At 54.1% G+C, this 27,592-nt stretch overlaps 1 protein-coding gene across 1 annotated transcript in view; it reads right to left on the bottom strand.

Annotated features, from left to right (window-relative positions):
- The window catches only part of SMARCD2 (SWI/SNF related BAF chromatin remodeling complex subunit D2), a 37,776-nt gene that overhangs the window by 9,404 nt on the left and 780 nt on the right, over positions 1-27,592 (bottom strand). The window contains exons 2-6 of the mRNA XM_084615420.1: positions 8,454-8,638; positions 6,218-6,260; positions 5,037-5,159; positions 4,445-4,564; positions 3,597-3,692 (exon numbers count right to left, since the gene is read on the bottom strand). Of these exons, the coding sequence (XP_084471546.1) occupies positions 3,597-3,692; positions 4,445-4,564; positions 5,037-5,159; positions 6,218-6,260; positions 8,454-8,638 (567 nt within the window). The remainder of the gene's footprint in view (positions 1-3,596; positions 3,693-4,444; positions 4,565-5,036; positions 5,160-6,217; positions 6,261-8,453; positions 8,639-27,592) is intronic.

Raw genomic sequence — 27,592 nt, 5'->3', positions numbered from 1 at the left:
TACTGACCAGATTGCTGTGCAAGGGTCTGTGAAAACCCAACTCCCAACTGCTCCGAGTGGATTTTAAACCTCCCAGGGCAGTTGAGTTTGAGCCTGTCCTTGGTTGAAAACTCACCCTGCACGCTTGTGGAGCTCAATGTGTCCCACTTCCCTGCTGCCCTCTACCCCTGGGGGAGGAGGCGGGTTGCGTATGGTTTCTGAAGAGCTCCTGGCTCCAGTGGGCCAGGGGAATAAAGAAACCCAAGATATCACAGTTAGGGGTTCACACAAACAGCTCGTTAGCAGCGCTGCGCCTGGAAACACAAGTCAAGAGCCCTGGAGCTGTGCAGCTATCACAACCCAGCCCCTTGGTGGGCTGGAGAGTCAGAGCTGAGTTCTAGAAGCACCTCTGAGCACAGCACTGTGAATTCCAGGACCAGCCCTGAACCTTCCTAACAAAAGCCAGGGTGTTACAGACAAGCTCAGAAACACGAACCAAGTGTAACTGGAGTCTGCAGCCAACCTGGAACAATAGCGCTGAGACTGGGCCCTGCCCCACTTCTCTCAGAGAGTGAGCTGAGCCACCTGGAGCGTACAGTGGAGAATCCGGTCAACCACCACTCTGGTGAAGATAATCCCCCATGATTTAACATTCCCAGATCAACCAGGAATCACAGCAGGAGAGGTTGGGTGGGGGGTGCTGAGGAGTATTGCAGTGGTTGAATACACTAGTGTCACTGCAGAATTTGGTCCCACTGTGCCATGGAGCACGATACCCCCCCGACCGATTATTCCCAGGACCCAGTCCACCCTTCAAAATTGTCCAACAGGCAGATCTTGGCGATCACAGACCTGTTACAGCAGCTTCAGAAACTGTTCAGATCAACGATAACCAGGGTGGGGAACCTTTTCTCTATCGGGGCCACTGACCCACAGGAAAAAAAAAACAGCTGTGGGCCATACACAGCCCCACGGGGGGGTGCAGAGGCTTAGAATTCCCCTAGGCTCCTGGGTGGGGCCAGAAATGAGAGGTTCAGGGCGTGGAAGGGGGCTCTGAGCTGGGGCAGGGGGTGCAGGCTCTGGGGTGGGGCTGGGGATGAGGGGTTTGGGGTGCAGGAGAGTACTCCGGGCTGGGGCGCAGGTGGGGGTCGGGAGGTGTGGTCTGGGAGGCAGTCAGGGTGCAGGAGGGGGTTCCGACCTGGGGTTCAGGGTGTGGGCTCCAGCGCTTCCCTCAGGTGGCTCCCCCGGTTGGTGGCGTAGCAGGGCTAAGGCAGGCTCTCTGCCTGCCCTGGCTTCAAGCTGCTCCCAGAAGCAACCACCATGTTCAGCCCCTAGGCAGAGGTGCCAGGGGGCTCTGTGCAGTGCCCACAGTCCCCACTGGCGGTTCTTGGCCAATGGGAGCTCACAGAGCTTCCCGGAGCAACCCTGTGCCTAGGGGCCGCAGGGACATCCCAGTCACTTCCAGTCACTGTGTTTTAACAGCCTGGCAACCTTCCCCCCGCAGCAAGGAAAGACAGCACTCGTGGCTCCAGCCCAGCGGGGGCGCACCAAGGCTCGGGACTTCCAGCCTGCGGCGCAGGGACTTGCCACGGGCTGGATGAAATGAAGCAGAGCTGGAGGTTCCCCACCCCTGAACTATAAGTGAACACAGAAACTGCCAGTCTGGGTCAGAGCTGAGGTCCATCTAGCCTGGGATCTCACACTACATGCTAGAGGCCGGTGCAAGAAGCCCTGCAGGAGGCAGTTCTGAGACGATGTGCTTGTGTCTGTGTGTGTGTGTGTGGGGGGGGCGCCATAGAGGTTAAGGGCGGGGTCTGACCCCATTAGAGGTTGGCTGATGCCTGGGACCAGGATGGTTTTGAGTGTTCACTATCCAGCTCAGGATCCACTCCTTCTCTGCCACCCGCTAAGCTCTTGGCCCAGCGACATGTCTGGCAATAAGTTTCACAGGCTAGTCGCACATCACATTACTAGAGGTTTCCTTCTTCCCCCAGCACCCAAGGGCTGACCAGGTAAAAAGCAGATTTATGACGATATTCATCTGAGGGCTGGGACAGGCAACATTAGCCCCACACCAGCAACTATGTGGAGGTTGGGATTCTCATGCCCCACCACGGCTGGAAAGGTCTAGCACATGCCCCACTGCAGCGTGGGAATCCTCCCCTCACATGGGGGGATGGAGAGCACTGGGACGTTCTCTGAAGCTGCTGTACAGCTCCTTACACCACCCCACAGAGCCCTAGGAAGCTCGCCAGAGGACCCCTGGAGAACCAGCTCTCCATCCCTGCTCCATCCCAAGAGCCGAGATGCTGTGGGATCACTCTGACCCCTTGACTCCCATCTTGCCTCAGAGCTCCACTTAGTGGATTTCAGGGCAGGTATTTGTCAGGAGCAGGTATTGGGCAGGGTAGTGCCCCATTATTGACGGGATTTTACAGCGTATGGGCCCCTGAGGCAGGATCTCTCGGGCCCTAGAGGCTGCAAGAGTCATTCTACATGTGGGGTGTGGAGAGGTGACACACACAAGCTAGTGCCAGCAAAGCCACTGAGTGGCTGCTCGAGACACACCCTCTCTGCTGTCTATGGAGCAGTATTGCAAGAGCCCCCCTTCCCGCCCCCGTTCTTTTTGAAGTCTAGACACGACAAGCACAAGCATTGGTGCGGGCAGCAGTCGCCGTCACGGCATTCCCAGCACTGCCCTGCCCAGACCCCAAGGGCCATTTCCACCATGCTGGGGCACAGCCCAACTCCGGCCTCAGGCTACAATGGCACCAGGATCCTCCGACTGGTTCTGCTGGGTCTGCAGCTCAGACTGGGGCTGCCTCCTTCACCCAGCACCTCCCCTGTCCTTGGGCTCCTCTCCCACCTCCTGCTCTCTGCACCTCAGGCTGCCAAATTCCCCCACCCCTTGGTCTGACTGCCCACTGTCCACCCTCCCCTGCCCTACCTGAACCTCACCTCCGGTGACAACTGCACTCGGCCCACCGCAAGGGCCCCCGAGACTCCATCTCTAGTCTGCTCCTCTCACCAACACCACTTCTCAAAACCGCCCCATGCTCCACTCCCAGTTCTCCTCTCCCCTGGGACCCAAGAGGTTAACAGCCAGGACTGCTGGGGCGGGGCAACAAAACTGCAGGCAGTTGCTGCTGGGAGCCTTCCAGGTGGGGGCGGGAGAGGAGAGGCAGGCCAGGCCAGGCCGTTGCCACTTCAATCTGGGCCACGGGCCAACAACGCCACAAACAAAACAAAGCCCCAAGCTGGAGGCCAGAGCAAGCCCCAGCCACTCCCTGCAGGGAGGGCCCAGTGCAGCCGCTTAGACGCCAGCCCCAGCATTACTGCCATTCTCCCGGCTCCCCCACGGGGCGGATCTCTGCTCCAGGCACTAGCCCTGGGGGTACCAAGTGCTCAGGGGGTAACTAGCTGGCTAATGGTCTCACTTGGTCCATTTGGGTCTTGGCCAAAAGCATCCTTCCACCCCCACCACTGAGCGTGCACCAGAGCCAGCCCCAGGCCTCCAAGGAGCCCCGGAGCTCGCAGGCTAGAGACCCGCCGCAGGGCGCTGCTAGGAGACGGCTGCTCCACCCCGAGCCGCGCAGCAGCTGCTAGGCGCACCGCACCTCCACCAAATGGTTGTCTGGTCCATACAGCTCCTTGTCCAGTTCGATGACGAGGCTCTTGAAAAAGGAGGAGAACTTCCTCTTCTGCTTGCTTGGCTGAAAGACAGGAACCAGTGCGGTGCTCTGCCTGACCCTCCCCAGCCCCAGGGCCCTGCAGCTGCAGTGCCAAGGGGGCACAAGTGCAGCAGGCCATTACAGAGCCCCAGCACCCAGACAGATGGGGTGAGGGGAATTAGAGGTGTGGCTACACAGGCAGCTCCTCAGCTGGCTGCTCCCAGACGGTTGTGGGTACATCAGAGCTGCCATTGGTGCTGTGGGGCTCAGGGAGCACAAAGCTGTGCCAGGCCCTGATGAGGCTCCAGTGATGCATGGGGCACAGGGAAGGGGGGCTGGGAGTTTGCAGGGTAGGGCTATGGAAGGGGCATTATGAAGAGGCCCTACACAGCTAGAAGTGAAAGGCCACTCTGGGAGAGAGCCTGGGAACCTGTTGGCAAGGGGGGGGCAAGGGGGTGCCATCAGTGCTGTGGGGCTCTGCACAGAGCACCAGGTGCGGTGTGGACATTCACACAGCCTCCCACATTTGGGGCAGACGCACTGTAGGAAGTCAGGTCAGACAGGCCAAGTATGGAACCCGGGCAGGGCCAGCATTGCTCCCTGTCCCGTGGCTATCAAAGGGAAGGTCTGGGCTGGCTCCGAACATGGGGTGGGATAGAGGGGGGCTGAACAGCTGCGTGCAGCTCCCCCAGCAGGCACTCGGCGGGGAACAATTCTCAGCTTCACTGTGCAGCACCAGGCAGCGTGGAGGTTGCAAGGCTGGCAGTCAGTTTACACTAGTGCTGTCTCCTTACATCCTCCAGGAGCTTGCCTTCCACTCGCAGCTCCCACGAGGCCACGCGCTCGCTGCCGTCCCCCTCCTCCTTGCCTGGGGTGAAGGTGTTGGAGATGTAAATTCGCAGCTTCCGCTTTTGCTGTGGTGCGGAGAGAAACAGAGGAACACTCAGGATTCAGTGAGCACTCAGCAGCACCCACACCAGAGCCTCTCCCTACAGAGACCCGCTGCCGGGAGAGGAAGCTGCGGCTGGAGTGGGAGCACCATCTCCCACAGTGATCGGGGAGGGGGCAGGAGAGAAGCATGCACACAGGAAACGACAAGGCCAGACCCTGGCTGCAATCTGCCATGCTGCCTCAGAGCCACACAAAGGGCTATGAAATTGCTGCTAGGCCACATGCTCCTCTTGGTCCCAGCTGCCTGGAGAGCCACCTGCTCCATGAGTATCTCGGGAAGGCCCGGGAGTGAGGTGGGCCCCACTCAGATGGGGCAGCTCCATCCCCTATTTTTGCCCTTCCAGCGAGGCAGCTGCCTGCTCCTTTGTTCCAAGGGCTGGATCACAAGTAGGAGCTGCCCCAGCAGGATCTGACTTCCCAGGGGCTGCCACGCACCGTGAGGGGTTTCTTGATGGCCTCCTGGATTTCCATTCTCTTCCGGGCAATGGTCTGATCCAGCTTGCGCTCAAAGGCGAGAAGGTCCATGTAGGCCTGAGACTCTGGGACCAGCTCCCGGATCTACCAAAGAGAGAGCCCATCACAGAACCGCCGTGGGCCCACACCACATGCCTGCCCCCTCCCTGCAGGGACAGCCTGCCTGTCTCCGCCCTCACCAGGCCATGCACATCGCAGCTCGCTCCCCCGCCCCCTCCAGCAGCAGCTCCCAAGTCATGGTGCCAGCCTGTGAGCCCAGGAGTCACTAGCACCACCGAGCCCGACAAGGCAGGAGCCCAGCTCGGCCTTATACCATTTGGAAAAGCTGTCCAGAACCCCAGACAACCCGGGATACCCTGAAATCCCCACCCCAGCTGAATGGGCCTGACTACCATGATCTGAACACCCCAGCTCACATCCCCACCCACAATGCCTGGTCAACCCACCTCCCCTGCCTGGGACATCTGGAGCTAGCTATCCCAGCTGTTCAGGCTCCAGCTCTTTACCACTCTACAGCTGTGCGGCTCGCCCCAGGCGGCAGGCGGGCATAAAGACAAACCTTCCCCACAGTCCATCTCCGAGGGCCTAGTTTCGTTGGAGTACTGTTGCTGCAGGCACAGCCAGCGTGGGCCTGCAACGTACCTGCCAAGCACTCCAGCAGGGCTGGCGGCACGTTCCTGCCCCCATGGGTGCTGCCGCACAGCTTGGAGCCTGCCTCTCCACTCTGCAGCCAGCCTAGGGTTCCAGCCCAACAGGTCATCTCGCACCGCTGAGGGCAGGGCAGACCGAACGCCCCAGGGGAATGGCCTTTGTCAACAAGACCAGAGGCTCAGAATGGGAACAACTGCCCAGGAGCTCCACCAGCATTCTCGAAACCAAGGCACTGTTGCTCTCCCCCTGTCGCCCCCTGGGTAGTCCCTCTCCCACGGGCATCATCTTCCTCTGCTGCCTACAGAGGACACTTCACCTCCCCCCATCTCCATCCCACTGAGGGTGCCTCAAGACCCTGGGTACCCTCCGAGGGCAGGAAGGTGACAAAGAGAAACCATCTTCCTCCTACAATGCCCATTCCACTGGCATGAGGACACCCCACTGCAGGGCGGGGGCCCAGCACCCTCGCTCAGCAGGGAGGTAGCACTTACCCTCTGTGGTAGGACCTTGTCCGCCATCTTCCTTCTTTTCAGCCTGCAAGCAGCACACAGAACGGCAGCATTAGGTGAGCGCAGGCTGATCTCCCGAGCAACTTCTAATACCCACATCAGACCAGAGACCCATGCACTGGGGCTTTGCACACACGGGGCTTCCCTCTCCTCCCCAGCACATGCTGACCACCCTACCCCTCAGCACCGCCTCATTTGCACCACAGCTTGTTATTGGTTACAGTGGCCTGCAGATCTGGTAATTCCAGCCTAGAACTCAGAGGGTCACAGCGACTCTCAAATCATGGAGAGTCAGCCACCTAGCCATCCCTAAATCCCCTGGAGACTCTGCTCCTTGTTGCGGGCATGAGAATCAACCAAACAGATCTGGAGTTTCTAGGCCACGCCGTCTCACCTGGCTCAGGAGCGCACAAGACTTCACAGATTGATCAGTCAAGGGGTGGACTCAAGACAGCTCATTATGGATGAGGGTTGTCACCTAAATTACCCCAAGCTTGGGTCTGGCTACCTCTAAGCACCGCAGCAGCGCTCTGGCTAACAGCAAGGGGAAGGATGTGGAGAGCGGGGAGTATCCCAGCACCTCCCAACATCCTCCAAGAACTGGACGTTTCTGCTAAAGCAATCTGCAAAGCAGTTATTGTGGACACTTGAACTGTCCTCATTAGGTTTCAGAGTTCGCATCGTGCTTCCCCAAGGCAGCTTGGACCCAATGCCGATGCCCTCCCTGCTAACTGTCAGCTGGTCGCTGAGAGGGGAGTTCAGCACAGGAAGCCAGGAGGTCCAGTGTTTGGAGCTGTAGCTCCTACAAATGTACCTGCCCCTCTGGGAAGGAGGCAGAGCAAGGGAGAGGGCCACACCCAGGAGTTTCTGGACAAAAGTTGCCTCCTGCATGACATCAGGCTCTTGGGGAGCCCTGGCCCATTAGCTCTGCAGCTCATACGGGAGCAGAGCCAGTGCAGTGTAAGCCATGGGGGTCAGAGCGCAATGCCAGACTGGCTAGGGCAAAGTTGCGCACCCCTCAGAGGCCAAGCTCACGCATGAGAAGGGGTCCTTCACTCCCCTTTTCCTCCCCCCAGCCCAGGCGTGGCTCGTGCTGTGGAGATCACAGGAGGCAAACGGAGGACTCCAGAAACAGGAACACTGCCAGTAATCGGCTGCTTTCATGCCCCTCATTCAGCCAGCTGCATTTCCCCATTTATCTAAATTCCACCTCTGCTCAGGAACGTCCCTCAGACGCACAGACCCACTGAGTTCCCTGAGCAGTTCTCTTCCCCAGATGCCTGCAGCCAGTCTGTGACAGCACGGAAAGCTGCATTGATTCCCAGAGCATGGGAGCTCTGGCCTCATACAGTTACAGCTAGGCTCTGCTAAAGGGAATGCAAAAATACGGGCTCAGTTTGACCCAGCGATCTGCAAAGCTGGGGTAATGCACCTTCATTCAGGTTTTAAATAACCGGGTCCCAGGGCGCAGCCTCCATTAGACCCAGGAGAACCTGCCCTGGGGCCCCTGAGAAATAATCAACAAACCCGCATGAAAACAGAAACAGAGCGAAGCGACGAACAGCACTGTAAACAACTCAGGATGTGCTGGCACGGCTGCTCACCTCGAAAGGAGGAAGAGGCCAAGTGAACGCTGCGTGCCGGAAAGCTGGCTGCCACAAGGCCATGACTTCGGCTGCAGTGACGCTCCTATCAGCCTCCAGCCCCACAGCAATCCCCAGAGGGCTTCCCTCTGTTCGGCCAACAGCCTGGCAGGGGCGTGGGGGAGACATTCGAGGCATGAAGCACAGCATACAGCCCTCTCAGGAGAGGTCCATAGCTCCCATTGTGCCTGTGAGCCTGCCAGCACAGTGACACAGCAAGAGCCCCACTCACACCAACACTGCTTTTGTTGTGGCTTTTTTTTTGGGGGGGGGGGGGGGGACATGACAGTTCTCAGAGCCCCATCAGAGCCTGTGCAGGGGGTGATGAGCAAGTGACAGACACTGGATCCCCACAGCTCCCCTGCAAGGGCGCTAGCATTCCCCCCACGTTGCAGTTGGGGAAATGGAGGCAGAGGTAGAGCAGTGACGTGCTCCCAGCCCGGAGCCCTGGGCAGAACGGAGTTGGGATGCAGCAGCACAGCCCAGAGCCAGCGCACTAACCAGGACAGCGATGGGGACTTGGGCTCGCCCCGTCCCGAGGTCAGGCAGACCAGCAGCAGCGCAGACGCCCTTACCCTCGCCTTTGGTTTGCCAGGGGTGGCTGCGACTGCGGAGCAAGCAGGCGCTTTCTGAAGGGGTCCATAATGGACTGTGGCATTCCTGGTCGCATCGGAGAGACTGCTCCATAGGGGGGTCCTGAAGGGGATCCCACCTGCAATCCTGCCATGGGCATCCGGCTCCCCGGTGGCATCCCGGGACGCTAGCAGGAGAGAATGAGACACAGTTACCTTGGGCAAGCCTTTGACCCACACGGCCCAGGAGTCTGTGCGCCCAGCGGCTTGAGGCACAGAAGGGAACTCAGAGCAAGGCAGATGCGCTCTGAACACGAAGGCATCGGGAGCAGGCACCAAAGAGCCTCTAACACCCCACCCAGCGCACTCACGGGGGGGGGGGGTAACGGTGCGGAGCAGGGGGCACAGCCAAAAAGCCACGGTGCAGGGGCAGCTGCACAAGGTGAGGGCTCATCTACATTTGAGTTTTACACGGAGATAACTGTTTGCTAATCGACACACAAGGCTAGACTGCGCTGTGGCGGGAGGCAGGGCTGGGAGTACAGTCACTCACCGAGATGCGGGTGGGGGGAAGGAGGGGCGCGGCTCGCGCTCCGGCGCAGAGAGAGCCATCACCAAGTTGAAGCATGGGGGCCCAGAGAGATGTCACTTGCCGAGATGGGGGAACACAGCGGCATCACCTGCTGAGCTGCAGTGTGGAGGGAGGGGCCATGCTGGCTGAGCTGGGGGGAGGGGCACAAAGTGCCATCATGGGTTGAGCTGCAGTTTTTGCTACTCTACAAGCAGGAAAGAGTCACAGAAAATGCAGAAGTGCAAGCCGCAGAGAGCACCCCCCATGCCAACGGACTTGTCAGTACATGGGAAACCCCCTTTGTGAGTCTAGGCAGGTTCCACCACAGGCCTGGCCGCTTTCACTTCTCTCTGGGAGGAGGAGGGGGACACTGGGGCTCAGCACAGAACGAGAGCTCCCTGCTCTGGGGCAGGCCCTCCCTGCTAATGCCTTTGGGACCCATATGCCACCACACCAATTCCCTACAACACGGGAGCAAGGGCACCAAGGGGATGCGCACCCAGAGACCCATATCGTACTCGGCAGCTACTGGTGGGAGGTTCGGGCTCCGGACTGGCCTGGTGCCTGCCCAGTGCTGCAGTGTCTAGGATCAAAGCAGCTGTACAACCTTGACTCAGGGCACACAAAGGCCTTCACACAGCTCTGCTTATTAGTGTCATGTGCCCAGAGGTGGTGTGCATGGCTCAGGGCGGGTCCTCTCTCCTGACAGCCCCAGTTCTGGCCCCAGAACCATCATGATGGGGTTCCCTAATGGCCCACCACTTACATGTACCTTGTGACAGACAGTATCTGATTAGGTGACAAAGGCTGCATGGGGGCCAGAGGGGTTTGAGAGACTTTAAATGAGCCTGGACAACACCTCAGGAGGTACAAGCTTGATCCTGTGACCCCTGGCCTCATCTCACGATCCCCCCGGGGATCCAGCAGAGCATTTCTTGGAGGCTGTAAACCCACAACTTCAAGCCTCAACCCTCCTCTCCAGGATCCACCTCCACCCAGAGTCAGGCCCAGATAGCTGCCCTCCCCCCACAGGGACAATCCAGTCTCCAGGGCACCCAGAGCAAACCGGAGCATTACATGCTGGGATCCGCAGTCTCTGCCGCAGCACTGCTGCACTGAACACAAGGCTGTAATTGGTCCCAGGTTACCAACATTAGGCGCACCCTGGGGTGCTTGACAAACTGCCGGCGTGGTCGCTGGCTGGCCAACCACCTCAGGGCTCCTTAGTTTGCTTGGTCTGCTTTCCAAGATATCGAGAATGGGCTCCCTATTGCCAAGGCCGTTGTGTGGTTGGGAAAGTCACCAAGCCAGCAAGACAACATTTCATTGCTTCCGGCAGCTCCAGAACATGCCGAGACAGCACCCACTGTTCCCCAGCTGCCTTTGTTCGGGCCCTGCATGTGACGGATTGCGTTGGAGAGCATGGAACAAGCCCACTGATGAAAGACTGACTGAGTTGTTGTGTGGCGAGCGCTCCCTCCAAGGGAGAAGAGCTAGGGGAACTGACTCCATGGAAGAGCCATGTAACAGACGAGCAGCAGTGCTCCCCAGGGGCGTGACAGAAGCAGCTGCCAGGCCTGGTGCATAAGGCCACCAATGAAACAACAGAGGGGCCTGTTTGGCTGGGCTGGAGAGAAGAGGAGTAGCCGCCTACGGATCTCTGTAATGCACATCACAGCCAGGTTCTGCACAGCTCTACGTGACATTTTAGGTGAACTTAAAGAGCTTGTTTGCATAGAGCCATAACTTCAGCCTGAAGTCGGGTGACGTAGCGAGCATTTGAGAGCCCTAGTTAATAAAGCCTTCTCCAGAACCAGCCTCCTGCACACACAGCCAGAGGGGGTGAGACACTGCTTTTAGGAGTAACAGGAGCAGTTCAGTCCCCATGGCTCACACAGCTGTCGACCACTCAGCTGAGTTCACCAGTTAGCATAAAGCCTGGGTTTGGACTGGGGGAACTGGAACTGGTCCCACCAAACTCATCTCCTATAGAAGCCAAAGAGCCATTAAACAGGCACAATTTTTACTCCCTGCTCAGCTGGACTGGATGCAAACTGGTGAGCTACAAGTGAAAGGTTCTGACAGCTGCTAGATATGCTCTGAGGCCCCCAGTTTCTCAACAAGTGCCAACTTCACAGGAGGTCCTATTAAAAACATTTTAAAAGTCCACATTTAAACATGTTAAGGTTGCAGAGTCAGGCACCCAAAGTTAGCAAGTGCCAAGATTAAGGCTGCCCATGCAATCAATCACAATCGCATTTTTCCCCCTGCAGGGGCTGTCAGCATGCTGGAACCCAGGACCTTCAGACCCACAGTACAGACCTCCTCCACTTGAGCTAAAGGAGCAACTAGTAGCAGAAGTAGGCTGTTGCCCAATATGCCATTACTGTTGCACAAATAGTTGTATAATCTACCAGCAAACTGTCATGTTGCCCTCTTGGGGCTGGTCCACAGAAGAGTATCAGAATTCCTACCTTATATTAATAGCTCTAGAATTGAGTATGGCACAGGGTTACAGACAGGATAGACAAGCACATAAATGTGGCATATTCATTCTGAAAGGCACCATGGCAAGCCTTAGTTCTATCTTCCTAGAGACCTGGGCTCTATTCATAGATCTTCCTGAAGTCACCTTGGGCAATCTTTCAGTTACCTCCATTGTGAAGCATGGAGAATTCCAGTCGTCTAGTTTTTAACATTTAATTTCAACAATTTCACTTGTCACTGAAAACACAGAACAGAATGAATTCTAAGGGGCAATGCTTGTGTAGAACTTGTACAAAAATTAATTCATTTTGCTTCCGATTTCCTTTGTTGGCACCACACAGCAAGCTGAACAATATTCCCAAATGGAGAGCAATCACTGCTACATGCCAACTAATTCCCTCCACCCACAACTGTCCATGTGGCAGCCCCCACACAGGAGACAGCATCGCATGGCGTGGCACCTACTCCACAGTACATGGGGTCCGTTTCCTATAGTACCAGAAGGAACCTGCCAGCTGCCACCAGTTTAGTCAGGGACCAGTCAGCAAGGAGCTACCTTTGATTACAAGATACTACTGGACAGATGGAGTAGTCCAGCTGGCTAATGAGCAACTAGATTGCTAAATAAACTGTTTATCATTTTACCTGGTAAATGAAATGAAGCTGTTCTGGGGACATATATGGACCTCGTTTGGTGGTTTCCAGCTCCCCCAGTTGGGCCCACTCCTTGCACATTCCCTCACAGCACTGTTGCCACTTTCTCTCTCTGCTCCCTCTCCATATTTCTTATTTTCTCTTCCCTCATCCCACATTTTTTTCCTCTCCTGCCCTGTTAGCTTCCCCTCATTCCCCCAACTTGCTTAAAGGATAGATGCTGCGGAGGATGGAGAGCAGCCAGCTGCTGATGGCTCTGCAGAGCTGGCCACGTGTACTCTTGTGACTGAGGTGGTGCTGTAGGAGCAAAAAGGGCAAGACGCTTGAGCCAGTGGCCCTGTCGTAAAGCGCATCTCTACTCTGATAAGCAACAACGTAAAGATGGCATCGTCAACAGATCCACACACAACCACCAACGCATGCACTGAAATCAGATCTGCTGGCTTTAGTGACACAAATCAGTTTTACTGCCTTTTACTCCGGATTGCCCAACAGAGTCAGCAATGGCAGGAATCTATTCCTTCTTGGACATCACCACCACAAAACGTTTCCCTCGTTCCAGTCAGTTCCATTTGCCTGCCCAGCCCAGCCCCCGAGCTCTCTCAGTTCCTTCTTGCCGGCCAGCTCTAATGCAGAGGTAGGACGACGGGCCGTGGAATGGACATGTGCAACACATCTTGAAGAACAACAGTTACAAAAGGTTAGTAACCGTTTTTTCTTTTCGAGTGTTGCACATGTGCATTCCTCTTTCGGTGACTCACAAGCTGTAATATGGGAGAAGGGATCGGAGTTCATGTACGCACAGACTGGAGTACAACTCGTCCAAATTTAGCATCGTCTCTGGAATACTGAGGAATGGCATAATGGGATGTGAAGGTGTGAACTGAAGACCAGCCACTGCTCTACGAATGTCCTGGTTAGGGACTTGCACAAGGAATGCCATCCTGGCTGCCTGTGATCTTGTGGAATGTACTATCGGTTTACCTGGCAGTGAAATGCTTGTCAGGTCATAAACATGAGTGCAGGAAGTTCCAAGATGAAATTCTTTGCAAAGGGAGCAGGAGACCCTTCATTTTATCTGCTATGGCCACAAGTAGTTGGACTGTTTAGTCCTGTCTACGTAGAAGGTCATTGCTCTTCTGACATCTGAGGTGTGCAAACACTGCTCCTCTCTATTGGCCTGTGATTCTGGGTAAAATGTAGGTAAGTAAACTGACAGGTTAATACGAAAATTAGATACCAGTTTAGAGAGACCTCTCGAACAAGGGTGCAAGTATACCTTCTCCTTAAAAAAAGATCGTATAAGGCAGCTCAACCCCCTCCTGGCTGAAGAGAGAGCTACCCAGAAAGCTTTCTGGCTGGGGCTGCAGGGTACGATCCCCAAGACTTTAGAGTGGTCCTCGAGCCCCTCAAGCCATGGAGCTTAGACTCAGTTTGCTGCAAAAACAGCAAAGCCCCTTCCAAGGGCAGGTGCTGTAAAGGCTGTTGGACCCCTTGGGGAAGCCCAGAGGTTTGCAGCCAAGAGCTCGCACGCGTGGCCACTGCAGAAGCCATGGACCGAGCCACCAAGTCCGCTGCCTCCGCACAGCCTACCGAAAAGATCTTGCTACAGATTTCCCCTCATCAACTAAGGAGAACTCCCGCCTAGCGTCCTCCAGCTGCATGTCTCTGAACTTTAAAAAGGAGTCCCACATGTTAAAAATCACACTGGCCCAAAAGCATTTGCTGGTTGGCAGTCCTGAGCTGCAACCCCCCACTAAAATAAGCTTCTCTACCAAACAGATCTAGTTTGTGTGTGTTTTTTGATTTATGGGTCGCCGCTTGCTGCTCCCTTTCATTAGCTGCTGACACCACCAGACAGCCCAGAGAGGTGGATGAGGTATTCAAACCCCTAGGAAGACAAATAGTATTTACGTTTCGCCCTTCTTGAGGTGGGGGAAGGGACAAAGGGGTCTGTCAGAGAGCCTTAACAGGGTCCCTAATTCCTTGTTAATAGGTAAAGCCACACAATGGCCCTGCTGGGGCCAGAATGTCAACAAAGCAATGAGGATTCCGGTACTGGGCTCAGGAACAGGCGGTGCCTGGTGAGCAGGCGTCCCCCACCTCTCTGAGGACACAGAACAGGAAGTCTCATGTATGACCTAGAGACTGGTGGGAAACTCCAGTGGTTCCAAAAAGGCCATTGGTCTGGTGGTGGGCCCCAGAGTGGCCACCCCCCTCAACGGGATGGAGAGTAGTGAGAGCAGCTCTGAGGCTGGGAGACACGGGAGCCAACCTCTGATTCAGAGGACAATGACTCTCCCTCCGCTGACGAAGGAGGGGCCGCTCCCGACAGTGCCAAAGACCAATGCCGAGAAGGAGAATGACACAGCACAGCCCATATTGCAGGGATCCCCTTGGATGGTACCAATGGATGTGCAATTTGAGATAACAGAGGCTGACACGGTACCAAGTGGTGCACCGATGTTGCTAGTGCCCTCCCCGTCTGCTGGTACCAAGAGCATGATCTCCTGCACCACTGGAAATACCAGCACCGAAAGGTTCAGCAGATCTCTTACTGCTGCAGATGCATCTGGCATAGTCAGTACCGAGACAGTCCTGGGACAGCGCGGTGCCGCAGATGTAGAAGGACTCCCTCAGGCTCTGGACTCGACAGCACCTGCCTTGGTGCTGGAGTCAATGCTTACCAGCTTTGGCAGTGCCAGAGAAGAGGCGTGCTTAGCTCTGGGCTGCCCTCTACTCTTATCCCCATGTCTAGATGACTTTGGTGAAAGCAACCTTCCCCTCTCAGCAGCCTGCTTAGAGGTCTTATACCTCTTCCTAGGCACTGGGGAGGATGAGCAGTGCTGGGACTCAGGCAACTGGGAGGCATCTAACTGATGCCAAGGCACTTGGTGCAGAGTCTGACCTATTGGCCTCTGACAGAGGTCTTAGCATGAGCAAAACTTTACCCTGACTTCTCGGTCTTTCCTTGCCTGAGGCTTAAAGTCTTTGCAGATCTGGCAATGATCCGGAATTTGAGCTTCCCCTAAACACTTCAGGCAGCCTGAGAGTGGGTCACTTAGGGGCATCTGCCTAACCCGAGAGACACAGGGCTTGAAGCCGGTCACTGAGGCATTCCTTGGTACAGAGTAATGGAAAAACCTTAACTCTGGCCAAAAGAGAAAACTTACACTCTTAACTAAGTACTAACACTATAAATCTAGAAAACTCTCTACAATTAATTTACAATGAACACGCAGAGCACTTGCTAAGGCAAGCCAAGCCAAGCAATTCCAACAACCGTCACCGGCAGTAAGAAGAAACTGAGGGAGCTTGGGAGCAGCTGAGCCCTTTATACTGGCACACAGCAGCTGAGGGGAGTCAAGCCGCACTGACAGGTACCACCAGAGAAAAAGTTTCCAGCGACTGTGTGCAGGGCCCATGCTCACCAAGAATGGAATGGATGTGTGCAACCACTCAAAATAACCTTCATTGTGGTGAAAGAAAAGGGGAATGCCCAACTTGACTTTCAGGATTATCAACAGCAAGAAAATTCACACAGGGCAACTATGTCGATGCAGCCCTAAAGCTGACTGGTGTAGTTTATGCAGGTAATTTTTCTGGCATAAGCATGTGACAAGTTTGCCCACGTGAGAGGATGTCATCAATGGCCAGGGCCTAGCCTGGCCAAGTCTCTGCCAGCCAGAGTGCAATGGTTCTGCAGTATCCCCAACTCCTAATCTCATCGCTGGCTATTCCTCTCACATACACACTCTAAAGCAGTGGTTCTCAACCCAGGGATCCGGGACCACCTGTGGGTCTGCAAAGCATGACTGGTGTGAGACTTGCTAGGGCCCAGAGCACAAAGCCAAAGCCCCATCACACAGGACTGCAGCCCAGGGCCCCGACCCTGCCACATGGGGCTGAAGCCTAAGCAATTTAGTTTTGCGGGGCCCCGGGCAATTGCCCAGCTTGCTACTCCCTAACAATGGTCCTGGCTTTTATATACAGAAAAATGGTTGCTGTGGCACAGCTGGGCCGGGGGGGGTTTATAGCATGTTGGGGGGGGGGGGCGCGCTGAGAAAGAAAAAGGTTGAAAATCCTGCTCTGAAGTAAGCGCCCCCTGGCTGTCACTCTTGGGACGCGTCCACCTTACCCCTAGCGTTGGTCACTGTGCTGTTTTATTTGGTCAGATTTCTGAAGCTTGGGCAGGAAAAGGAGATCTCTTTGGGGAGGGACTTGGAGGAGCCTGGAGTCAGCTCAGAGGGTGTGTCTGAAAGCGTGCCATGAGTGATAACATCCTGTATGAAGATTTCTCGAAGCTGACCTGGCATGGGGAAGCCTGCAGAGACCACATGGCTCCAGTGGGGAGAAGAGAAGCCTCATGTTTGTAAATGAAGTGTCAGCACCGTGACAAATGATGCTCTTTGATGCTCGACTTTGGCATCACCCCCACTAGTGCTTGAGCGGTCTTCACCCACAGCTCAGATTTAGCCCTCTGTCCTGGCAACACACCACAGAATTGGGTTCCATCCATTGCGTGAGAGGAACTGGAAAAGTGGAATCACACAAGCAGATTCCCCATGTCCTTGTTTACCCTTGCAGCCTTGTTAAACAGCTGCTTAGAGAATCCTCTCAAGGACAAAGTGAAGCCCCTACTGGTTTGAGTTCTACCAGCAGGATCCATGGTACTGGCTTGTGTGTGTTACAGCCAGCATCATCAAAGCGAGTCCCAGCTCTTAGAACATAATGCCCATCCTGACTGGGGTCTGCAAGGGTCTCCACTCTCCACAGGCCTCTGCGGTCCTCGATCAGTGACTCTGCCACCTAGATCTCCTCACATTACTCCAGCTGATGGGCTAAGCTAAGGGCAAAGCTTGGAAGTTACATTCCAAGGAAGATGTTGCCAACAGAGAATGAGGGGAGCCATTTGAAGTGGGATAGAAAATTTTTGTTTCTATTCCCTCCCGAAGCTGAAAGCATGGACGGAGTGGTCTACAGTTGAGTGGTTCATTCCAGATCAATGCATAGGCCTCTTGGGAGCCCTGCTTGGAGTCAGCTTCCCTCAGAAGTAACATGAGTTTGGAATGCTTCCTGATGAATATTTGCCTGCATGACAGAAACCTACATGCCTGCCAAGGGCTCCTCTCGAGAAGCGGGAGTCCAGGAATTGGAGACGCTGCAAGTAGGGAAAAGAAGGGGAGAAAGAAGGCTCTCTGCTCCTCGTGCTGCCCTTCTTAGGTCAGTGGAAGTGCTCCTGGTGAGGACATGCACCACCGACCCAAGGAGGGTAGTGTGGACATGAACCACTGCAGTAATTAATGCAATGGCTGTAAGTCGACCTAACAAAGGGCAACTTATCTTTGTGATGTAGACATAGCCTGAGTCACACACTGTTAACAGAAAGAGTGATTCAGAAAGTAATGGGAAGAGATACTCTCTAATTCTTTGCTCTTCTTTATCCCAATGTAATGACTCTTCTCTACAACTTAACACTAAGGAGCAATACTCCCCTCAGTGCCCAGGGCTAAGGAAAGGATGATCCAAAAGACCTCATCTGTCTAATGAAAATGAGGAGTGGTGCCACTAGGATGCAGTATCAAGTACTCGCAAAAAACACATGCACAGAGAACACTTCCAAGGCAGGTAGTGGGCAGGGCACATGCTTGAAAGTTGTAGGAAATCAACTGTGACTGAAACAGACAGGTTGCTGCCACAGGGGCAGGTCCATGGGACGCCTGGTGCAGATCAGAATATGTTCCTTGCTCTGGTTTGCATTTCAGGGTCCTACAGGCCATAGTTACTGTCACTATCCATCAGTTCCCAAAACTGAATCTAGTGTAGCCTTTAAGAACAAAGAGCAAATGGGGCTTTCCTGACATGCCAGAAGCATGTGATCCAACTTCGTACACACTGACATTTATGGAGAGAGCCACATGTATTCTTGCTCGGGGCTTTGGAAGCAAGGCCTGGATGGATGCCCAGTGAAGGCAATTCCTGCATGTTCCTCCAGAATCCCCATAAGCCAAACAGCAATGTTTACCATTCTGACATGCAAAACAAACCCTGTTCAAACAGGATTTCAGCTCAGCTTTCAGGCTGATGCGAGCGATGCCTTGGATTTTGAAGCTACATTATCCATGCTGCAGATGGGCCCAACCCCCATGTGGCACTCTGAGTCCATGGCTGTTTCACTTCCCCTCGACTCAGTTTGCCAGTCTGTAGAACAGGAATAATACCTGCCCCACAGGGACATCAGGAAGCTCAGTTTGTTCAAGGGCATTGAAATCTTCAAACAGAAGGTATCAGAGGAAGGCAATATTAAGATGTTGCCTGGTCTCCTGGAAATCCCAGTACAGACTTCTCCCCTAGCAAGACTACAGCTGTGTAAGGAGACTGCTGTGGGTTAAGGACTTGCATTACTGGAGATTAGTCGTATTTTATTACGAAAGGAACTCCAGGAGTCGGGCTATTCCTGTGCTAAAAACTGAAGGGTAGTGAATAAAAGGGGCTGGGAACAAAGCAATGGCCAGAACTACGGAGCAGAATTTAGTCACGTGCTGGCGATGTGACCCAGCTGCGATATTTGAGTCCAGACAGATTTGCTTGCAAAGCCACAGATGTTACAGGTCAGAGGATTCTGCCTTCAACTCAATCTAGACATGAAACAATGTTTGTGCCAGAACCCACAATGGCAGCTTTACTGCTCGGTGCTACCACAAGGCCCCAGTGAGAGAATGGGGGAGACCGAGGGAAGGGAGAGAAACAAGTCAGTTTATGCTGCACATTAGGGTCCATTTAATACGAGTAAAAAAAAATCCATTTCTGACATTCTGTTCCCCCAGCGCACTGTACAAACGGATGCACGAGTTATAACCTGAGACTTCTGCACCTGCCATTGAAACACACCAGGCTAGACCCAAGCCATCCTTCATGTAAAGCATCACAGAAGAAGACAGACTCACACACTTCATGGTCTCAGACAGGCAGAAGGAAGAGACAAACTGAGACGGCACAGTAAAAAGTAAATGCAAGAGTGAAAACATCACAAGCAAATCCGAGAAAGGAAGGAGACAGCAAAGGGGGAAGAGAAAAATTACTGGAATTTAATCTATCAGAGGATAGCCGTGTTAGTCTGTATCCACAAAAACAAGGAGGAGTCCGGTGGCACCTTAAAAACTAACAGATGTATTTGGGCATAAGCTTTTGTGAGTAAAAAACCCACTTCATAGTTTTGTGGAATTAAATCTGTAGCACAAGCATTAAGGCAAAATAAAATAAGGAGAAAGGAGTAAGATTCTCACCAAAAAGAGAATACTGAGAAGACTAGCTTTCTACTCCACAGGCCACAGTTAACAGCAGCATGAGAAGGAGCATTAAGTTCCCACAGGAAGCTCAGAAGGGAAACAGATCACTGAACTGGCCCTCCAAAAGGCTGGATTGGTAAGGACTGCCCTCTCCAGACCATGGCTAAGGAAAGGAAGACTACAGAAAAGAGAGGAGTTGAGGGGATATCTGCAGAAAGTGGGGGGCTTCTCAAGAGAGGCAGCAGAGAGAACTGGTGGTGGGTGGAGCAGAAGCCTCAGACAGCAAGTTTCACAGAGATTTTACATCTAGATTAACTCCAGTCTCACAACCGCAGGTGCTTTCCTCTTGGGGGCGAAGGGCTGGGTATGACCCAACTGGTGCCTCTCCCTGCCTCCCTCCTCAAAAGGAAAGCAGATGATTGAAGTGACAATACAGAATTCAACTCAGATGTATAATCTCTCTGATGAAACCTGCTCTCTAAAACCACTGCCATTCAGGAAAGGGAGGGTTACACACTAGTGTAACAGCACATCCATGGAGCTGTTTTTAAAGGGCAGATATTCCCTTGCTTGGCTAGAACCCTAGTCCAGGTCATTTGCTCTCATCTTGACTCCTAGCAACCCTGATCCCTTCTCAGATTCATTCAAAATGTTGCTGTTGCTGAAATCTTCTTGGCCTGGCACTTTGTCCATGACACCCCACTTTGAGTCCCTCCACTGGATCAGTCTTCTCTACTGCAGACAAGTGACCTGGTGCAGATTCATATTAAAAACTCCAGTGAAATATATAAACTGGATAATATAGCTTAGATAATCATGTATTCCTATTACCGATACTCCCTTCACTGTGCATTACACCCACTAAATCGCATACCAGTGAGACTGCAAGCTCTCTGGGGCAGGGACTGCCTCACTGTGTGTATAGCACAATGGGGCCTCCGCGTGCTACTGCAATACAAACAAACAACCTTATTTCAAATAGCCTCTAAACACCTTGGAAAGAAGCTCTCTCTCATTCAGCAAATACTGATCAAACCATTTCTAATGGAACATGTACCTTTCTGTTCTCTTATTTCTATTCTGGCATAACATTAGTACACGAGAGAGTTAATTTATAGGGCAGAGCCACTCGGGGCATAAATAATAGGTGCTACATAAAAGAACTGAAAGCCACTGCATCAAAGCTAGCTCTTTCTTCACCAGAATACAACCATTTTCACATGGTCAGATAGCTTAGGCCCAACACTAGATCTGTGCCCTTGCACATGAAGGGTGCCCTAATTTTGACTGAATTAAACCATCACCTAATTTGCATTAAAGAGCACAAATGGCACTTGGGTCCCTGTGTGATCAAGATGGAGATTTCATCCTGGGACTCAGCCTCTAAATGGCTGCATTTCCACCTTCGAGGTGAAAAGCACAACAGAAATGCTGCAATTAAATTCCTCCTCCTCACCGGTTCCTCAGACCACACCACTCCCTTATTGGAATCCCTTCGAGAGCTTCCCTTGCCAGCTGCAACAAGCTCAGGCGTCACCTCCTCACTATCAAGACTCTGCCTGTCTCCAGGCTTGTCTTTCTTCTACTCACCAGTTGTCTTCACTCTAACCAAGCCTCCCCCTTTGTAGCCAGTTTTCTGTCTGACTCCTTCTATGCTTAGGACAGACTTCTCCTCATGATCGAACAGTCCTCAGCACCACTGCTCACACCCTTCCCTCAAAACCGCTTCTGCTAAGCCCTACAGCAGTGACCTCTGCCAGGGCCCTGCACTGCCTGGAACTCCTCTGGACACTCATGTGTCAGAATTAGCTGGCAGGCTCATGGGGGGCACTGACCTGGTCTCCTCATTCTGTACTGTGCCAAGCACCTTGGCAAAGCTTGAATAATCGTCCATTTTCTGATCCTCTTACTCAACCCCCTTTGTTTTCTAAACTCAACTGCTGAGTGCCATGCAAAGGACCAGGGTCTGGCTATTCTGGAAACACCAGTAACTAGCCACCAGGTTAGAAGACTCTGGTGCCACTAATACATGGAGGATTAACAGAGACAAAGCCCCCTAATGCCGAGATGAGCCACCTGCTTAAACTCCCTGCTCGAGTTGTTAACGAAACAGCCAAGTGACACACAAGGATGTAGAAGGTTTAATATATCATGTTAGTAATCCACCAATTAAAGAGCCCCTGAGTACTCCCTGGCACAGACCCGAGTCACTGATGGTTATTGTGTCCCTCAGAGCCTGAACTGTGGAGTAAGTCCCCAACTAAACCAAGGCACACCAGGTCTGAATCTAATGTGTCCATAGGGCCTACATCAGCGTTCTCCAGGTGCGCAGAACAGACGGCAGCAGCTTTGCAAGGCACGTACCCCCTCTGATCTAGTGCTGTGAGGCACCAGTGAGGAGCAGTCATGGAAGTGAAGGGCTGATAGTACTGTCTACAGCTAGCCAGCGTGGAGACAGTATGTAGCCTCCCACCTCCCCCATGGCTCTATTAATGCATCCCAATCATGACCCACAGCACCCCTTGTTACCCCAGCCCTAAATCTCAGCAAACCCTTGTCAGCATACCTCTGTCCTGCCCTATGGCATCTTCCACAAATTTAAGATGTGGGTCTTTATTGACTAGTTTACTGACACTATCTTAGCATCTCCACATACTCTACACCAGACAGACAGAACAGTATGCAAAGATGCTAGGACTGGAGCATTGTGGGTGATACTGTTGAAAGGAAAGCACAAGTTACAGAATATTAGTGTGGTCAAGAGTTGGGACCCTAGTGGGTTAATGCTCAGAGTTTTGTATATTATCTTGATTTGAGATTTCCTCGTTTTCTGGTGTTTGAGGGAATAACTTGAACAGCTTTAACTCTATGTTAATGACATTTTCAATGTGGAAATTTCCTAGGCTGGGGGATGTGTTGTTTTTTAATTTGTGGATATAAATGGGGGTGGGCTGTTGACATGGAAGTGGAGACTAGCAGAGGGGTTGAAGATGGGCTAGCTGGAGAGTGTAGAACAATCAGGTCTCCTCCATTTAAACACTTTGCTTGCCCGGCAGAGAGCATTACCCAACCCTTCAGCCTGCAAGAGCCTAGCAGCATGAACAGCTTTGCACGCTGAGGGCAGAGAGTTTGAGTGTCAGTTATAATATTACACTCCTCACAAAGAACGCCTTAGACAGCAGACAGAATTGTTTCACTGACTCCCAAACTTCCCTAGCTCTGCTCACTGGCCAGCTCCACTCCAGAGACCAGTGTCCATTCCCTGCTTCAGATACGAAGCAGGAATCTTCTCCCTCCCCCTCCATTATTTTCCCACTCTCTGTCCAACTTTCTTCAGGTAAACTATATGCAGGAAATCTAAAATTTGGGCACAGCTGTTATACCTGCAAAACATACGCATTAATATTGACTTACATGAGAATGCTGCAAAAGGGGAAACGGAAAACAGGGGAACTGGAGAAGCTTCAGTAGAAAACACCATTGTCACCTGAGGTGGTTCATACTTAGCTGTCTTCAGAATGGGCTGGCTTTCACACAAACAGAATGACCATCCCACAAACCCCAAGTGAATCTCAGGCTGCCCCTGATATGGAGTCATGTGCAGCAGTTCCTGCTGGCTGTTTACAACAGACCCAGGCCATCATCCTATGTTGCTGACACAGAGATCGTTTGCACAGCAACACCATAAGTGAGTCAGCGTTCATCTGCTAACATTGTTTTTCATGGACTTTAAGTGGCTAAAAGCCATTGAGAACCAGGGAAAAGGCGGCGCAAACAGAGGCTGTATAGGGGATAAATCTGCAACAGCACCTGGACAAAGCTTCTTTAACACACTGATCACTTGCTAGAAGATTTCAATGGAATAAAATTCTCAGTTGACAATATGGAGCCTGTGATATCACCCTGCATTGTGACAATTGCTGTTCTAAGGAGGAGATGTTAATCCGGGAACCAAGTCTGGTATGTGTTAGAGATCCCATAGCACTTTTTGGAAACTGTATAGGGAAGGAGAGTCTTGTACTAAGACACAGGAAAGGGAATCAGGATTCTATTCCCAGCTCTCCCACTGGCTTGCCATCTAACCGTAGCCAAGCAATTCAGGCCAACATTATCTAAGTAGGTTCTAACATCCAAAGCTGCACACAGAGGGGCTGCTTGCTGGCCTACTGCACATCCATGATCCAACTCACCACCTCAGAAGAGGTAAAGCAGCAAGTGGGCTGCCAAATAGCCAAATCAAGCCCCAAAGTGTTACCTCCTCTCAGCACCTGGGAAAGCGGAAAGGGCTGTTTGATGCAATCGGTTTGGAGAGGTGGGCGGGGGGGAGAGAAGAAGAGAGATGTTGGCTGGATTCTAGCACATTCCTATTCAGTACTACAGCTACCCATAGATATTATGCACACACTCCCCTACAAGACCCCAAAAAAGCGACCCCATTCTCCACCCCACCCCTCTGCCAACAGGCTTTTTATCACCTCCACAGAACACCCTCAGAGCGTATGTCTACACTGCAGCTGGAAGCGTGCCTCCCAGCCCGGGTAGACAGATATGAGAGAGACAGAGCTAGCAAGCGAGAAGAATCACTGTGGATGCTGCACCACAGGCTGGCCACCCAAGTACAAGCTTGCTCAACTCCCCAGGTCAGTACTGGAGTGGCTAGCCCGTACCGTCACCCGAGCCACAGCTATTTTCAGCATGCTAGCTTGAGCGGAGCTAGCGTGTGTCTGTCTACCCAGGCTGGATGGGAGGCATGTTCCCAGCTGCAGTGCACATACCCTAAGCATCTAGTTCATAGAATATCAGGGTTGGAAGGGACCTCAGGAGGTCATCTAGTCCAACCCCCTGCTCAAAGCAGGACCAATCCCCAACTAAACCATTTTTAGCAGACCCTTGTACAGGGAACCCGGTCATGGCACCAAAACAACAAAGAAAAGAATTGATTAGGAGTCTGTCTCTTGTCTTGTAATTTTCTAATGACTCTCGCGCACAAATCCCTTACCCAAATATACACAATGCTGTTTTAGGCACCATAAAAGCCATCAAGCTTCTGGTCAATATCATCCAGTTACCTTTCAAGTAGAAGCTACCATCTCTATTGTATCCTCTCCAAAACAAAATAACACCCCCAAGTGACAGCTCCTACCAGGAGACACCCCACCCCAAGCCATCTGAAAAGGATTTCAGTCAAATTCAGAAACAGAAAGTGAAGCATGAGCTCATTCCCATGAGTCCCTGAGGGGGGAGCCACATATCTCTCCCAAGTTCCCCACTGCTTCAGAGAGCAGGGTGTCCATAAGTAGGACTGCTTCCGCCATTTCTTTTTAAACTAGTAAATGGAATGATCACATCCAACCCAATGGTAAATCCACCCCTAGGGCAAGATCTCCAAGCCTCAGGACCCAATAAGCAAAGTTACAGACTCTTCTTCAGTTGACATCTTAGGCCCCTTTCCCTACTTCTTCCAAATTATGTTGTGGAATAAGAGCCAGATCGGAGGAGCTGGAATTAATGTAGTGTAACCATTGCCCACTTGATCCCGGGTTACTGCTGCACACTCTGTTTTAATTAGACCCTGGCTGCTGCTAGATGCACAGGCAGAAGCGGGGTCCATGAGCAGGTTTTTCCATCTGTGCCTGGCATGACAAGCGTGACTTTTTTTAGATGCAGACTTTGCTGCCACGACCCAGTGTTACCTAGCGCAACGTGCTCTGTGTGGGGCAACGTTCTGAGAGCACTTGGAAACTGAGGCAGGTGGCCACTTTGTAAAGTTGACCATACCCAATGCCATCACGGTTTAAGGACTTTGGGCTAATAGTTTTGATAGCTGCTTTTAACTACCTGAAAGGTGGATCCAAAGAGGATGGCTCTAGACTGTTCTCAGTGATAGCAGATGACAAGACAAGGAGTAATGGTCTCAAGTTGCAGTGGGGGAGATTTAGGTTGGATATTAGGAAAAACTTTTTCACTAGGAGCGTGGTGAAACACTGGAATGGGTTACCTAGGGAGGTGGTGGAATCCCCTTCCTTAGAAGTTTTTAAGGTCAGGCTTGACAAAGCCCTGGCTGGGATGATTTAGTTGGGATTGGCCCTGCTCTGGGCAGGTGGTTGGACTAGATGACCTCCAAAGGTCCCTTCCAACTCCGTTATTCTATGACTGCTGCACTGAACAGCGTGAGACCTAGTTACCTGAGAGGCTGCCGTGCCACTGGGCCACTGCCGCAGCTCCAGTCAGGAGAGGTACTCCAGCTGGTGGAGAGCCCAACCCCATCAGGTCACTGGACTGGAAATCATTTCCTCCCTTGGGCCAGAGCTTGGATCCCGGGGGAGGGGTGCAGGGTGCGCAGGGGCAAATTGGAAGGATGGTGTTTAGCTACATATGGCTCTAGGAAACTTGCCATGGCAGGGGAGCGGGGGGGGCTTCCTGGAGCTGCCACCGCCCTCCTCCTGTCCAGCACCACATGGCACCTACTCTCCCCACACACCCCCTGGTCCCCCCAGCGCCCTCCCCCCAACACACACACAGTCCCCTCCACACATGGACCCCGCCCAGTGCCCTCCTCCCCACACCCACTCCTGGGCTCCACACAGCTCCTCCCCCCACACACCTGGGCCCCCAGTGCCTCCAGTCCTCCACAGTACCCACACACCCCAAACCCCCCAGTGCCCTCCCCCACACCTCCAGACCCCCCCAGTGCCCTCCCTCAGCCCCTCCACACCCCAAACCCCCCAGTGCCCTCCCCCACATCCCCAGACCCCCCAGTGCCCTCCCTCAGCCCCCCCCACATCCCAAACCCCCCAGTGCCCTCCCCCAAATCCCCAGACCCCCCCAGTGCCCTCCCCCACACCCCAAACCCCCCAGTGCCCTCCCCCACATCCCCCCACACCCCAGTGCCCTCCCCCACATCCCCCCACACCCCAGTGCCCTCCCTCAGCCCCTCCACACCCCAAACCCCCCAGTGCCCTCCCCCACGTCCCCCCACACCAAACCCCCCAGTGCCCTCCCCCACATCCCCAGACCCCCCAGTGCCCTCCCTCAGCCCCCCCACACCCCAAACCCCCCAGTGCCCTCCCCCACATCCCCAGACCCCCCCCAGTGCCCTCCCTCAGCCCCCCCACACCCCAAACCCCCCAGTGCCCTCCCCCACATCCCCAGACGCCCCAGTGCCCTCCCCCACATCCCCCCACATCCCCCCACACCCCAGTGCCCTCCCCCACATCCCCAGACTCCCCAGTGCCCTCCCCCACATCCCCCCACACCCCAAACCCCCAGTGCCCTCCCCCACATCCCCAGACTCCCCAGTGCCCTCCCTCAGCCCCTCCACACCCCAAACCCCCAGTGCCCTCCCCCACGTCCCCCCACACCAAACCCCCCAGTGCCCTCCCCCACATCCCCAGACCCCCCAGTGCCCTCCCTCAGCCCCCCCACACCCCAAACCCCCCAGTGCCCTCCCCCACATCCCCAGACCCCCCCCAGTGCCCTCCCTCAGCCCCCCCACACCCCAAACCCCCCAGTGCCCTCCCCCACATCCCCAGACGCCCCAGTGCCCTCCCCCACATCCCCCCACACCCCAGTGCCCTCCCCCACATCCCCAGACTCCCCAGTGCCCTCCCCCACATCCCCCCACACCCCAAACCCCCAGTGCCCTCCCCCACATCCCCAGACCCCCCAGTGCCCTCCCCCACATGCCCCCACCCCAAACCCCCAGTGCCCTCCCCCACATCCCCAGACTCCCCAGTGCCCTCCCTCAGCCCCTCCACACCCCAAACCCCCAGTGCCCTCCCCCACGTCCCCCCACACCAAACCCCCCAGTGCCCTCCCCCACATCCCCAGACCCCCCTGTGCCCTCCCTCAGCCCCCCCACACCAAACCCCCCAGTGCCCTCCCCCACATCCCCAGACCCCCCAGTGCCCTCCCTCAGCCCCCCCACACCAAACCCCCCAGTGCCCTCCCCCACATCCCCAAACCCCCCAGTGCCCTCCCTCAGCCCCCCCACACCCCAAACCCCCCAGTGCCCTCCCCCACGTCCCCAGACTCCCCAGTGCCCTCCCCCACATCCCCCCACACCCCAAACCCCCCAGTGCCCTCCCTCAGCCCCCCCACACCAAACCCCCCAGTGCCCTCCCCCACATCCCCAGACCCCC

The sequence above is a fragment of the Lepidochelys olivacea genome, assembly GCF_965140295.1.
Source record: "Lepidochelys olivacea isolate rLepOli2 genome assembly, chromosome: 27".
NCBI classification, from domain to species: Eukaryota; Metazoa; Chordata; order Testudines; family Cheloniidae; genus Lepidochelys; species Lepidochelys olivacea.
This window is presented reverse-complemented; position numbering and strand designations above follow the sequence as displayed.